A 16,076-nucleotide genomic window follows, 5' to 3' on the forward strand; every position below is an offset into this window, starting at 1 on the left:
ACAATTCATGGGACCGCGAGCCACATGTGGCTCCCGAGCTACAGGTTAGGGATCCCTGCTCTAGGGGAAGCCTGTTGGGGTTACACTCTGTCCCTAAGCTGGCGACCCCTGTGGTAGATATCTCTGACTTGACATCTTTGGGTTCTGCACCCGAAACAACATTTTCATCCTGCCCTGCCAATACCTTTAGGGGGAGCCTATCGTGATTACACTCTGTCCCTAGGTTGGCGACCCCTATGGCAGGTATCTCAACATCTCCGGGTTCGATTCCTGGCACAACCTTTACTATGAGAGGGTTGACCCTGGTCTCCCACAGCGACAAAAACAGGGACAAGTTGCTCACCAACACAGTCCCATATGGAAGGATCTTCATCACTCCCACCACATGTTTAATGTCCCTAGATAGTGTAGAAAAATTGACCTCAGCGGTTGGGTACTCCTGGATTTCCCCATGGATATCCACCACCTTCACCTTCCATCCTTTGGAGTTGTCCCCAGCAGCAAGGGACCTATGGACCAAAGTCACTCTGCTCCCCGTGTCCAGGAGAGCCTCTGTGTGGCACCCATTCACAAGCACCTGGCATAGTCGCTGCACGCTGTCGGCAGTGCTCGCAGTGGTGATACAGACTGACTGGACATATATCTAGACATGGTGCGTATACCTGCAGTCAATGGGCTCAGATGGCACAGAACAGTTACTAGCCCCATTTCCAGGCTCTGGTACCACATCCTGAGTGGATTTATACCACTCAATCAATCCTACCAGCAGATCCAGATTGCCCAGCTCCCTTTGCCCAACCCAATGCTGCATGGCGGCCGGCAGAGGCCGCACAATCCGATCGACCACAACTCTCCATCATCTCGATTGGGGAAAAAAACTCAGACTGGAGCCACTCCTCCCACAACTGCAGCAAGTCATTTGCATGAGACCTGGCGGGCCGAGACTACACAGGACCACTGGTACACCCAATGATCACCCCTTACCTTAGGGTTCTCCTTTTTACTCAGCTGAAGCTGTGGGAGCTTCCATTGCAGCGCCTCTTGCTGCTCCAGCTGTAACTGCAGCACCTGCTGCTGCAGAACCTCTTGCTGCGACCACTGAAACTGCAGTGCCTCTTGCTGCTGCTGCAGAACCTCTTGCTGCGACTGCTGACTGAGCACAAAATGCTCTAAAAGTTCCTCCATTTCTCCAGCAGACCTGTACAATGATCTGCAGCACTCTCTGGGGTATGCCTCAATTCACACTGCCTGTATTCTCCACCATATGTAAGGCAGCGGTAGCAGCATTACGCAGTGAAGAGGCAGTGACCCACAAAGTTCAGACACAAAAGTCCCTTTAATGTGTTTCCTAACAGTATTAAAGTCCAATTTACACAAGTGCAAATAATATTAGTGTTCAGTTCACACCAGTCAATATCACGTCATAGGACACAGCTTTGTATCACAGTCCCCTAAACATGCCTGACTTCACCTTTTCCAGTTTCCATGGGCGACTGCATGCCATGCCAGTGTCTCTCACTTACAGCCCCCTTTGGTCTGCAGTCACGACACACGACCATTACACAGAGAAAACAAAACACAAATATCCTAAAATAAAAAAGTAAAATGCAAAAAATGCATGAAGGTAGAAAGGGTTTTTAGTAAACATAATTTTGATCAAGAGTCGTGTGTTAATATGCATTTACACTGTGCATACACATTAACTTACTTTTTCAGTTCAGACTACAGTTTTTTATTCAGTTCAATGTGCATCCTGTGCATATAAGGATGTGAACGCCTTGTTTCTGAGCTGGAAAATCCATCCTGGCTTTTACTGGTGGTTCAGTCCTTCGATCCTTGTTCACATTTACGTCAATTGACAAGTGGAAAGGTTTTAATACAAGAGCTAGGCTTGATGTGGCGGGATGGCTTGTACATTCTTTTGATCAAAACTATGTTTACTAAATACCTTTATTATTATTACTACCTTCATACATTTTTTGCAGTTTATTTTTTTATTTTAGGATATTTGTGTTTTGTTTTTGTTTTCTCTGTGTAATAGTCGTGTGTTAATATGCATTTACATTGTGCATACACATTAACTTACTTTCTCATTACAGACTCCAGTTTTTTATGCAAACTACTATCTTGAAGTCTGCTTCACACACAACATTCAAAGCAGGTTTTCCCTACATCCACCTTGGACACTAACATGTCCAAGACTAACACTTTTATTATCAGTCTGTATTGCAGTCACAGCTACCACTGTAGCAGTCACACATGTTCCCTGGGAACATTGCCCACATTTATAACACCAAATATAACAGTGCTACTCACTTGGGAGTGATATGAGGTATCACAGGAAATGTTTCTATTTAAAAGTCTCATAAACCACATCACAGGAAACTCAAATACAGCCCTTGTCCGGCTCAAAGTACAAGATAAAGCAAAAAGTCCATCCATACAATAGTCTAGTTTCTTAGTCTTTCAGCAGAGGCACACAATCTACACACCTCTACACATGCTACAATGTGTGAGGCAAACAGGTCTCATTTTACCAAGTGAACCACACCCAGGGGTTGCGATATGGTGAGCAGCCGTTCACCTGCTCATAATGAACCTTTCATGGCCAGGTTACTCCAGGTTTATCTCCCATCCACTGTGTTTAACAAGCATCCTTACATACCTCCCCCCTCTGCCTAAAGCCATAGGCTTGACATCTTGCAGACACAGGATTCTCGAGAGGGCATTGGCATTACCATGTAACTCCCGACTCTATGTTTTACTTGAAAATGGACATCCTGCAGGGCTAGAAATTAGTGGGTAGCACAAGCATTTTTCCTCTTTTTCTTTCTCATCCACCTGAGTGGACCATGATCAGACACTAATTTAAATTCTCACCCTAAGAGATAGTATCGCAATGTGTCCATCGCCCACTTTATGGACAGGCATTCCTTTTCTCCAATGGAATCATTTTTCTCACATGCTTACAGATTACAACTCAGGTAGAGAACAGGATTCTCCTCTCCGTGTATCTCCTGAGAGAGGAACTCTCCTAATCTAACATCCATTTGGAGTACAAATTTCTTCAAGACACAGAGCCACTTTCAGTTTTTGAAAGGCCTTTTCCACCTCCGACGCCCATTTGGCCACCCCTAATTTTATCCCCTTAGTGAGGTTGATCACGGGTTTGGCCACCGTGGCAAAGTTTGGAATTAGCCTCATGTAGTACCCCATGATTTCCAGGAAGGCCATAACAGCCGCACCAGAAATGGCACATCCATTAGATACGCCAATTCTGACGCTTAAGATCGGCTCTTCCCAGCTGCCATTGTGAGGTGGCAATCGGACTAATGGTTTATGGGGTTAATGTCAGCTGTGTAATGTCAGGTGACATCAAACCTATGGGTTAGTAACGGAGAGGCATCTGTCAGACACCCCCATTACTAACCCCTAAGTCTAAACTATTTACAAAAAAGTGTTTCATTTGTAAAAATCACTCTCTGATAAATTCCCTCTTTAGCACATTTATTTAATAAAAAATAATCCACACCAGTCTGTCATAACACAAATGGAAGTCCCACGACGATCCAGGTCTTCTTTGTCCAGTGTATGGAGCCCCGTTCAGAGAACGAAGCTCAATAGACTGGAGCAACACGTCGCTGCTGGTTGTAACGCTGCACTCCGGGAGAACCCGGCTGCCGTGACGAGCGGTGAGGTCAGTAAGGTTATCCCAGTACACAACTGCCAGTGCTGCTCTCATGTGACCCGGAGGCTTTGAACTGCAGTAACCTTACCTTATTTATTACCGAAATACAATTCAGAAAACTACACGCACAAGGCACTGATTATATATCTCACCGACATATTTCTATCTATCTATCTATCTATCTACAGTTGAAACCTGACGTTTCCATCCACTATATAAAAAGACAGATCTACATGTTTTTCTCAATATCTGACATGAAATCAGAATAAACTTTTCCCATTTTAAGTAAATTAGGATTACCATAATTATTAATATTTATTATTATTAGTAATAATAATACTTTATTCCTATAGCGCCAACATATTCCACAGACAAAAGACATTACAGCATTACAATAATCACATAAATCAACAGATTCCAAGAGGAATGAGGGCCCTGCTGCTTGCAAACTTACAGTCTATGAGGAAATAGGGGAGACACGAAAAGTGGATGTCAACAATTGCCTTCATTGTTCAGACCAGCCATAATTTAAGAAATCAGGTGTTCATGTAATGCTGCATGAACCGGTTATCAGCCAGAATAAGTAGCAGTATATACACAGGGCTATTAAATGCTTAAAACATGTGAGAACATGGTATGAAGAACCTGGTTATGGTAAAAATATTGAATGGGCTACACAGGGATAATTAGATTAATGTACTGAGACGGTAGGCGAGACTGAAGAAATGTGTTTTTAGGGCACGCTTAAAACTGTGGGTATTACGGATTAATCAACTTAACCTGGGTAGTGCATTCCAAAAAATTGGCGCAGCACGTGAAAAGTCTTTGAGACAGGAGTGGGAGGTTCTGATTGAGGATATTAACTTCAGATCATTAGCAGAATGGAGGGCATGGGTAGGGTAGACTGAGATGAGGGAGGAGATGTAGGGTGGTGCTGAGCCATGGAGGGCTTTGTGGGTGAGGGTAATAAGTTTATACTGAGTTCTGGAGTGGATGGGTAACCAGTGTAATGACTGGCACATGGTAGCGGTATCCATGTTAGTGGTTGGTGAGGAATATGATCCTGGCTGCAGCATTAAGGACGGTTTTTAGAGGGGAGAGTTTGGTAAGAGGGAGACCGATTAGTGGAGAGTTACAATAGTCCAAACGAGAATGAATACGAGAAACAATAAGAGTTTTTGCGGAGTCGAAAGTAAGAAAGGCTTGAATTCTAGAAATGTTTTTGAGGTGCAGATAACAAGTTCTAGCCAGTGATCGGATGTGGGGGGTGAATGAAAGATCTGAATCAATCATGACCCCAAGACAGCAGGCATGTTGCTGGGAAATAATGGTAGAACCACACACGGAAATGGCAATGTCGGGCATAGGTAGGTTAGTAGAGGGAGGAAACACAAGGAGTTCAGGTTTTGACCGGATCAGTTTCAGATAGCGGGAGGATATGATGGTGGAGACAGCGGTAAGACAATCACTGGTGTTTTCTAAAGAGGCAGGTGTACTGTCAGGAGAGGAGGTGTATAATTGTATACAAAGAGAAGAGGAGGGGGTCTACGACCGATCATTGAGGAACCCCAACAGTAAGGGGAAGATGAGTGGAGGAGGAACCAGCAAAAGATAAAGTAAAGGAGCGGTCAGAGAGATAGGAGGAGAACCAGGAGAGAACGGTGTCCTTGAGGCCGATGGAGCGGAGCATAGTGAGGAGGAGCTGATGATCCACAGTGTTGAATGCTGCAGAGAGGTCCAGGAGAATTAGCATGGAGTAGTGACCATTAGATTTAGCTGTTAGTAGATCATTAGAGAATTTAGTGAGGGCAGTTTCAGTAGAGTATAAAGAGAGAAAACCGGATTGTAGAGGGTCGAGAAGAGAGTTATCTGAGAAATAGCGGATAACACGGGAGTGGATCAGGCGTTACAGGAGTTTAGAGATGAAGGGAAGATTAGAGACAGGTATATAGTTAGCAGCACAGTTTTGGTCAAGGGATGTTTTTTAAGCAGTGGATATATGATGGCATGCTTAAATGAGGAGGGGAAGATACCGGAAGAGAGAGAGGGGTTGAATATTTTAGTTAGGTGAGTGGTGACAGAAGGGGAAAGGGACTGGAGGAGATGTGATGGAATAGGGTCACTTGTGCAAGTAGAAGGCCGAGAAGATACAAGGAACCTGATCACTTTTTCTTCTCTGACTGGTTCAAAATAAGAGAGTGAGCTAGATGCAGGGAGGGAGGGACAGCGCATAGTGTGAGGGGGTTGAGGGAAAATTTCCTGTCGGATATGGTCAATTTTTTCTTTGAAGTAACTAGCTAGATCATCAACGCGGAGATCCGTGGTTGGGGCCTGCACTTTTGGGTGAATAGGGAATGAAAAGTATCAAAGAGATGTTTCGGGTTATTGATAGTGAAGTGATGAGGGTGTTCAATTAGGTGAAGGGCAGTGTTGTATGTTTTAAGCATAAACTTATAATGGATGAAATCTTCAGGTATATTGGATTTTCTCCACAGACGTACAGCACACCTGGAGCACCGCTGTAGGAAACATGTCTGCAGCGTGTGCCAGGGTTGTCGCCATCTGTGCTGAATTGTTCTATTTATAGGAGGTGCAGCTTCATCCAGGTAGCGTCTCATTATAATGCTTCAGTGAAGAATCAGGACACGAGAGGGAGGAGATAGGGGCCAATGATGACTGCAAGTTCTTCATAAGTTTCTGGGTGTTGGCCTGTATATTTCTATAAGTGTGGAAAGTGGGAATGACCTGAGCGGAATGGCAGTTATAAGCCGAGAATGAAAGAAGGTTGTGGTCACAGAGTGGGAGAGGGGAGTTTGTGAAATCAACCATTGAGCAAAGCTGGGAGAAGACGAAGTCGAGGGAGTTTCCGTCTTCATGCGTAGGAGAGCTAGTAAGCTGCAAAAAGGCCAAAGAAGGAGGTTAAAGATAAAAGGTGAGTAATAGATATGGAGAGGGGGAGAGCAATAGGGATATTGAAGTCTCTCATGAGGATGAGGAAGTCAAAGGAGAAAAAATGTGGAAACCACGTGGCAAAGTGATCCAGGAATTGATGCGAGGGGCCCGGAGGATGATACCCCACCGCCAGTCGCATGGAGAAGGGGATGTAGAGTCTGACAGCATGGCCCTCAAAAGAAGGGATAACCTGAAAGGTACATTTGGGTGATAGGAGCAGACCAACACCTCCACCTTCTCTGTTGTCCTATCTTGAGGTATGAGGTTTCATCGGGGGCTTATCTACAGCATTAAAGAATGCTATAGATTAGCTCCTGATGGCGGTGCCGGCACCTGATAGGCGGAAAATAGGCTGACAGATTCCCTTTAAAACATTATCTCATTATTATGGCAAATATTAATAATTATGGTAATCCTAATTGTCTTAAGATGGGAAAGATTTATTCTGATTTAATGTCAGATATTGAGAAACACATGCAGATGTGTCTTTATATATAGTGGATGGAAACTTCTGGTTTCAACTGAATCTTTCTATTATATAGCTTTTATCTATTTCTCTAGCTGTCTATCCTCTGTTTGCACATCTAACACCTAAACGTTTGTCATTTCTGTTCTGCATTCTATTCCAGTACGTGTCACATTGATGGTGCACAAGGATGCCACACGGATTTTACATGTGGACACTGATAGCACCGGTACTATTTTTTCCCATTTCGGAACTATCAGGAGTCCAGGACATGTGAAAATGTGAAAGATGCCTTACACTGATACTTTGTTGCAGTCAACTTTGAATTTCTGGCAGAATTCAGTCTATACTGGTCTGGGTCTATCTCAAGAGACATCTACAATTGGTTATCTTTGCCCGCTCTTCCTTGCAAAACCTCCATATCTGTCAGATTGCTGGGGTGTCTCCTGTGTACAGTGCCTTCTTCATTTACATTCAGTTTTGGGCTGTAGTTTGGCCATTCCAGAACTTCCATCTTCTCGTGGTGAAGCCGTTCTTATGGTGACTTCAAGGTTGCTTAGGGTCGTTGTCGTGGTGAAAGTTGAAAATTCTCTTCATCTTCATCAGGAAATGCAAATATAATATTTTAGGTTATGTTCTTTAAAAATAATAACATGCATTTTATTCTTGACAGATGATTGTACCAGGAGCTTCAAGGGACAGCTGATATCTTTAGAGTTTAATTCAGAAGATTCTAGTATCACACAAGATACTTCTACACAGCATGAAGACATCTCAGATATACCCCCAGCTGTTCACAGCAGAGACCGATCATCTTATTTTAATGAACAATTATCTCCAAATTCATCACAGACTGTTAAACAAAACAAAAGTCACAGAAGAAATGCTGAAGTTAAAAGCCCTCTAACAGGGGAGAAGCCATATTCATGTTCAGAATGTGGGAAATGCTTTATAAAAAAATCACAGCTTAGTCGTCATGAAAGAATGCACACAGGAGAGAAGCCATATTCATGTTCAGAATGTGGGAAATGTTTTTCAATGAAATCAAGTCTTGTTGCACATGTAAAAGTTCACACAGGAGAGAAGCCATATTCATGTTCAGAATGTGGGAAATGTTTTTCAAAGAAATCAAATCTTGTTGCACATGAAAAAGTTCACACAGGAGAGAAGCCATATTCATGTTCAGAATGTGGGAAATGTTTTTCAATGAAATCAAATCTTGTTGCACATGAAAAAGTTCACACAGGAGAGAAGCCATATTCATGTTCAGAATGTGGGAAATGTTTTTCAAAGAAATCAAGTCTTGTTGAACATGAAAAAGTTCACACAGGAGAGAAGCCATATTCATGTTCAGAATGTGGGAAATGTTTTTCAAAGAAATCAAGTCTTGTTGCACATGAAAAAGTTCACACAGGAGAGAAGCCATATTCATGTTCAGAATGTGGGAAATGTTTTTCAAAGAAATCAAGTCTTGTTGTACATGAGAGAATTCACACAGGAGAGAAGCCATATTCATGTTCGGAATGTGGGAAATGTTTTTCAGAGAAAATAACTCTTGTTGCACATGAGAAAATTCACACAGGAGAGAAGCCATATTCATGTTCAGAATGTGGGAAATGTTTTTCAAAGAAATCAAGTCTTGTTGCACATGAAAAAGTTCACACAGGAGAGAAGCCATATTCATGTTCAGAATGTGGGAAATGTTTTTCAAAGAAATCAAGTCTTGTTGCACATGAAAAAGTTCACACAGGAGAGAAGCCATATTCATGTTCAGAATGTGGGAAATGTTTTTCAAAGAAATCAAGTCTTGTTGCACATGAAAAAGTTCACACAGGAGAGAAGCCATATTCATGTTCAGAATGTGGGAAATGTTTTTCAAAGAAATCAAGTCTTGTTGTACATGAGAGAATTCACACAGGAGAGAAGCCATATTCATGTTCGGAATGTGGGAAATGTTTTTCAGAGAAAATAACTCTTGTTGCACATGAGAAAATTCACACAGGAGAGAAGCCATATTCATGTTCAGAATGTGGGAAATGTTTTTCAAAGAAATCAAGTCTTGTTGCACATGAAAAAGTTCACACAGGAGAGAAGCCATATTCATGTTCAGAATGTGGGAAATGTTTTTCAAAGAAATCAAGTCTTGTTGCACATGAAAAAGTTCACACAGGAGAGAAGCCATATTCATGTTCAGAATGTGGGAAATGTTTCTCAATGAAATCAAGTCTTGTTGTACATGAGAGAATTCACACAGGAGAGAAGCCATATTCATGTTCGGAATGTGGGAAATGTTTTTCAGAGAAAATAAGTCTTGTTGCACATGAGAGAATTCACACAGGAGAGAAGCCATATTCATGTTCAGAATGTGGAAAATGTTTTTCAAAGAAATCAAATCTTGTTGCACATGAAAAAGTTCACACAGGAGAGAAGCCATATTCATGTTCAGAATGTGGGAAATGCTTTACAACTAAATCATATCTTCTAATACATGAGAGAATTCACACAGGAGAGAAGCCATATTCATGTTCAGAATGTGGAAAATGTTTTTCAAAGAAATCAAATCTTGTTGCACATGAAAAAGTTCACACAGGAGAGAAGCCATATTCATGTTCAGAATGTGGGAAATGCTTTACAACTAAATCATATCTTCTAATACATGAGAGAATTCACACAGGAGAGAAGCCATATTCATGTTCAGAATGTGGGAAATGTTTTGCACATAAATCAGCTCTTACTAATCATCAAAGGTGTCACACGGGAGAAAATCCGTACTCATGTTCAGAATAAGGGAAATTTTTTATTTAGAGATCATCTCTTTACAAGCATAAGAACATTCACACAGAAGTAGCCGTTTTATAGTCACATTATAACAAACAAACATGGCGTCTTGAGACCTTCGGTTCCTATTGTCCTACTACCTTCCTGGAGCGATGCTCTTGCTCTTAAACCCTTTGGCGACAAGCTGCCCATCATAGTTACACAAGCGGTGGTCACTATGATAACATATAATATGGGGAACGTGCCTATATTTCATTATTCTGCTTTCCCCTATAGTTTGAATATCTCTTTGGTCGCGGCTCCACACTGGTAGTAATCCACCATAAGCAGGAGGGTGATGGCGCCTCTTCTCATGTACAGAAGTCCCGTCCATCTCATGTAACCTCCAGGCACCAGACAGCAGACACATTACTCACATTTCACTTTCTCACTATTGATAATTGTTCTCATGAAATCTCGTTCCTGTGACTGAGAACTTACAATTTGTGTTGCTTTTCTGTGTTCTGCTCTTCTGTCTTCATCATTATTGATTATGTGCACGTTACATAGAAGGCTTCTCTTCCTGATGTCCTTTTCCCCTATTTGTTACCCTTTGTGGCACAGGGGAAGATACCAACACGATATATACTGAATCTTGTAGCCACTTGCTGCCAATAAAGAAAGCTTTACTGTCTCACAGTGGTTTGAATTGTCCTTGTCAGACATGCCCACATCCTGGATTTTCTGTGGATTTCTAGATGGTGAAGCATATGTCCCTGAGATGTGCCAATGCATCCGGCCTCTACATGCCATCGAGTGGGCTGTCAGTAGGCTGGATCATGGGAGGACACAGACTACACATGACCCCTGAGCAAGGAATGCACCGTTCCCCCCATATACTATGAAAGTGACTTGGACATTAGAGATGAGCGAACCCGAACTGGAAAGTCTGAGGTTCGTATTGGGCACCTAGTGTGCGGTACCGAATGCCGAACACGGTGTATTTACTGTCTGTCCAGTTTCCTGTTTGGGTTTGCCAGTCTAATAAAGCTTATTGAAGAAAGGGGAGGTAGAAAAACTTCCAAGACAACAACTCAAGGTCATAATATAAAATTGCATTATTGGATTATAGGGCAAGGAACAATAAAACATACTAAAAAGCTGATAACTTGTCTAAAAACATAAGGACACGATGGACCATAATTGCTGCTTATGTTATAATAATCATAGAAGATATGAGAAGGACACAAGTAGGTAAGCGGTAAACTGCCATGTCACTGACCAAATAATTAAACCGGTAACCAAATCCTGCCCATAGGCCATAGAAAAGAAGGCACATATACCCGCAGAGTAACAACACGTGTCCCAAATTACCTGATGAGCGCAAGTGCAAGCAAGCAAGTACAGGGTCCATCGTGTCCTAATGTTTTATGACAAGTTATCAGCATTTTAGTATGTTTTATTGTTCCTTGCCCTGTAATCCAATAAAGCAATTTTATATTATGACCTTGAGTTGTCTTGGAAGTTTTTCTTCCTCCCCTTTCTTTGTGAATTTTGACAATTGGTCCCTTTACAGTCCATGGTATTTTTTATTAATGTGGGATAATATCTACAATTTGCTTGGTATGTTATTATTTATAGTATCTCATTTGACATCCATACCTCTGTGTACTACTCTTTTTGTCTAATAAAGCTTGTTGAAAGCCTATAGCACAGCCAATCAGCAAGCCTTTAGACGGTGGGCACTTCCAAAGCCATCACAGCAATTACAAGTATTGACATAGCTGTAATTTGCTGGCGTAGCATGTGACCAGGCCTGTATAAAGGCCAGATCACGAGTCGGCCGCCATTCTGTTCTGATTAGTGTAGAGATAGGATGCAGCTGGAGTGAGGGACAGATAGTGACTGCGCACTCTGCAACAACACTCTGTGTACTCTGCAACCCATATCTGGGGTAGCACTGTACTAAAAGCCACTCTGCGTACTCTGCACCTATATCTGTGGGAGTACTGTCCTTTAAGCCCCTGTGTGTACTCTGAAATCTCCTGTCTGTGAGAGTCCTGTTCTTTAAGCTGCTGTGTGCACTCTACACTCTCCTATCTGTGAGAGTACTGTCCTTTAAGCCGCCGTGTGTACTCTGCACCCATATCTGTGGGATCACTGTCCTTTATGCTGTCATGTGTACTCTGCAACTCCCTTCCTATGAGAGCTCTGTTATTTAAGACGCTGTGTGTACTCTTCACCCTCCTGCCTTTGGGAGTACTGTCCTTTAGGCCATGTGCCCACGTTAGCGTTTTTAAACGCTCAGAAAACAGGACTCCTTCCCAGAAAACGCGCGTTTTTGATGCATTTTTTTCTGCGCGTTTTCTGGGAACATTGGAAACAGCTAAAAACGTGGAGCAATGCGGAAATTAATGAGCATGCTGCATTTTTAGCCGCTAAGCATTTCCTGAACGTAAAAAAACGCATGCATTGGCATAAAAAGCCAAAAATGCATTAAATTTAATGAGAAGCTTCTTTTAAGCGTTTCTTCAGCGTCTGATCCGGCTCAAGCGCTGCGGAAACGCTTACAAAAATGCAACGTGTGCACAAAGCCTTAACCTGCTCTCTGTACTCTACATTCCCCTGTCTGTGGGAGTGCATTCCATTAAGCTTCTGTGTGTACTCTGCACCGAAACGTGGACCAGTAAGCTCGGCCAGGGACGTTACATCTCCCTAACTGCCCACTAGGTAAATGTAGTGGTGGCTGGGACAGAGGCGGAAGGCGTTCTACCTGACATCCTACCACCACCTAGTATTGCTGGATGTTTATCTCTCCAGGTTGCCTCCTACTCATACCTTCACTTCCTCCACCGCCTCCTCATTTGGTCACAGGAAGACCTGCACCACCATCTTCAGCACAGCCAGGGGGAAACAGCAGCAAGCTATTCTTAAACTCCTGTTTGGGGGACTAATCCCACACCGCACAGGAGCTGTGGATGGGGATCAAACAGCAGATGTGTGGTTGGTGCCGGTTTTCTATTCTATTGTTTACCCCTGATTCATTGTGTAGTTCCATATGCTGCTGGCACATTGCACCTTATTGATACATTTAGAGGAACAACACAATTGTTTTTTTATTTTTTATATTTGCTGCTGTGTTGTCCAACTGTAAGGGGGTGACAGAGGCCGCCATATGCCTCTCACCTATATACAGTGTGTTACAATCTGAACAGATTCTGACTATCCGCCATTTTCTTGTAGTGTTCTGGCTGCTGGTCTTTTTTCCCTGGTGCTGGGTTTGTCTTGGGTCAGGTGATTGTATCACCCTTTATTATCCTACACCTGTCTCCCATTCCTTGCTGGACAACAGTGTTAATCCGCTTGAAGTCTGACTTGGAGCCTTGCTCTCTGTGTGTTTAATTAGTGCAGTTCTGGGACCTCTGGTTCTGCTAGTCTTAGTTTCTGTTTTCAGTTTGTTTCTGCAGTCTCCTCTTTGTTTTCTATTAGGAGGTGACCCATTTTTGTACCCAGTCCTTAGATCTTTCAGGGACCCTTCCCCCGATCTATAGGTCTTTGCTTGAGATTAGCCTAGGATCATCAGTGGGTCTATTCACAAGGAATGGGTCGCCCACTCCATCGTAGGGTATCAGCCTAGTCACAGTGCAGGGTCAGTTCTCCCCCTCCTACCCTAGTCCTTTGCTGCAATACCATAACACAGTGTTGGCATGGAATATGAGCTGCTTCATAGAGTTTTATGAATGTTTACGTTATTATATTGTGTATGTACTTTACATTTACTTGGTATAGGAGTAGTGAAAGATATAAAACATACAATAGAAGGGTAGCAGTAGGACAATATTGGGAACAGATTAGTGGGGCACAATAAAGGTAGGAAATGGAAATGCCAGGATAAGCTTAGTTTAATAAGGGGTTCCAGTTTAGGAGGAGTTAGAGATGGGTGTAGTACAGAACAGTGAATGATAGTGTGAGACTTCGTATTTAGTGAGGACTACTGATGTAGCAGTGAGAGAGGGCAGATAGATAGCCCTGGGGGTGAAGATTGCTGAGGCAATGAGGAACCCCAGGCTGAGCAGCGTGCGAGTGGTCACCATCTATTGAAGCAACCATTCTAAAGGGGATCAGGGGCTAATGGCCGGGACTAGGCAGAGCTGAATGTGCCTCTTACCCTTTTCCAACAAAAACCAGAAAAGGGAATGGGGGCAAGATGGTGGACATAGGGGCACGGACGCCGCAAGCGAGAAAGGAGTATATGCGGGACAGAGATTGTTGGAAGAGACAGGGATACAAGTGTCTTCAGGAAGGAAGTTGTCAGAGAAGGCAGGAAAAGCTCAAGGAATGCCAATGTATGTGAACTGTGTTATGGCTGTATCAAGATCCCTGCTTTCTAGTAAAGTTGAACTGTTGAGTATGAACATGGAGTCTGGACTTTTTTGTGTGAACCGTGGAACTGAAGCTGAGATTACAGAATCAGAAGAAACCCTGGAGTCTAATATGAGTGTTCTATTTGGTATATGTCACACACAACAGACTGGACTTTGTCTTTCCTTTGTGGCGTGCCAGGGTGTGGGAATGCAACAGCACCTAACCGGGGATTGACGCTTGAGGAGGACAATTTGTTTTTCCCAGAAGGCACATGGAATATGCAAATTGTCCTCCTCAAGCTTCAATCCCCAATTTGGTGATGTTTTCCAAGCAGCTGGTCCCGGCTGTACCCAACAATCTTCTTGCTGAGGGAGACTCTTTGTTTTTCCCAGAAGGCACATGGGATATGCAAAGAGTCTCCCTCAGCAAGAAGATTGTTGGGTACAGCCGGGACCAGCTGCTTGGAAAGCATCACCAAATTGGGGATTGAAGCTTGAGGAGGTCAATTTGCATAATCCAGGTGCCTTCTGGGAAAAGCAAAGTCTCCCTCAGCAAGAAGATCGTTGGATAAAGGCGGGACCAGCTGTTTGGAAAGCATCGTCAAATCGGGGATTGAAGTTTGAGGAAGACAATTTGCACATTCCAGGTGCCTTCTGGGAAAAGCGAAGAGTCTCCCTCAGCAAAAAGATCGTTGGGTACAGCCGGGACCAGCTGCTTGGAAAGCATCGCCAAACCGTGCACCCTACAGGCATTATTGCAAGAAAGCTTGGCTGGTTGAGTAGATTACACAAGAAGGAAGACACACAGCACGTCAACAGGATCTAGGAGCAACATAGCAGATGTGACAACCTACATGACGAGCTGCAACATGTGGTACATGTTCACAGATGGACCAAAAGAAGAATCCAACTTCACCTGCCAGTAGTGTAGACTACTGACCCTTTTAGAAGAAAAGGTGTGGGATCTAGAAGAAAGAATTGCAACTTTGAAACTCAGCAAAGAAAATGAAGACTTCCTTGACAGAACAGATGTGGCGCCACCTTGCTGGAGAAGAAAAAAGATTTCCTCCTCCAAAATGGCGCCAACAAGGTGGAACTCCATGCTGGAGAGACTGTGCAAGCAGCAGGTAATAGTGGAGTTTCAGCTGCAGCCTGCACAGGTGAGTCACTTTGCAGAACACCATTTCACCACCAATGTGTGGCCTCCATGCGGGACGTGTATGTGATTTTGCGCCGCTTCAAATATTACATCAATATGGAGAAAGCTGATGACGCCGTCATCAGCGTTACTATACCACTTATATACCTGCTGGAAAAAACAATTCCACCCATAATTGATGTGGTGGCACCATAGGAAGAAGAGCAGGAGTAGGAGCAGAGCCAATTCACAAAGTTATCGTGCCTATCATCCACACATGGCTCGGAAGGTGGGTTACTGTCCCAACAACGGCCAGGTAACCAACTGTACAGCCAGGTGACAGTTTGGGAGGATGATGATGAGGATGTGGAGGATGGGTAGGAGGAAAAACTGATCATAGCAGCGTGGTACTCAGATCACCTCACGTTCGTCACTGGAACATGGCTGGGAGATACAGAGTACCCAGACAATGTACCTCCAACCGAGGACAGCTTGTCGTGGTCTCTGGGCAGCCTGGCACACGTGAGCCAACACATGCTGCAGTGTCTGTGGAATGGCCTGTTACCAGTGCAGATTACTGGGTGGCCACCCTGAATGATCCCCGCTACAAGGACAGTGTACTGTCATTACTTCCGTCACTGAAGAGGGATCACAAAATGCGTGAATAAAGTAAGCACACACTGGTAGAAAAAAATACTAATTGTTTTCCCA

At 43.4% G+C, this 16,076-nt stretch overlaps 1 protein-coding gene across 1 annotated transcript in view; it reads left to right on the plus strand.

Annotated features, from left to right (window-relative positions):
- The window catches only part of LOC141053927 (uncharacterized), a 99,475-nt gene extending 88,918 nt beyond the window's left edge, over positions 1-10,557 (plus strand). The window contains exon 4 of the mRNA XM_073551097.1: positions 7,780-10,557. Within this exon, the coding sequence (XP_073407198.1) occupies positions 7,780-9,893 (2,114 nt within the window). The 3' untranslated portion in view covers positions 9,894-10,557. The remainder of the gene's footprint in view (positions 1-7,779) is intronic.
- The last annotated feature ends 5,519 nt before the right edge of the window (positions 10,558-16,076 follow it).

The sequence above is a fragment of the Dendrobates tinctorius genome, unplaced genomic scaffold (assembly GCF_039654945.1).
Source record: "Dendrobates tinctorius isolate UK_male_01 unplaced genomic scaffold, ASM3965494v1 ptg000173l, whole genome shotgun sequence".
NCBI classification, from domain to species: Eukaryota; Metazoa; Chordata; class Amphibia; order Anura; family Dendrobatidae; genus Dendrobates; species Dendrobates tinctorius.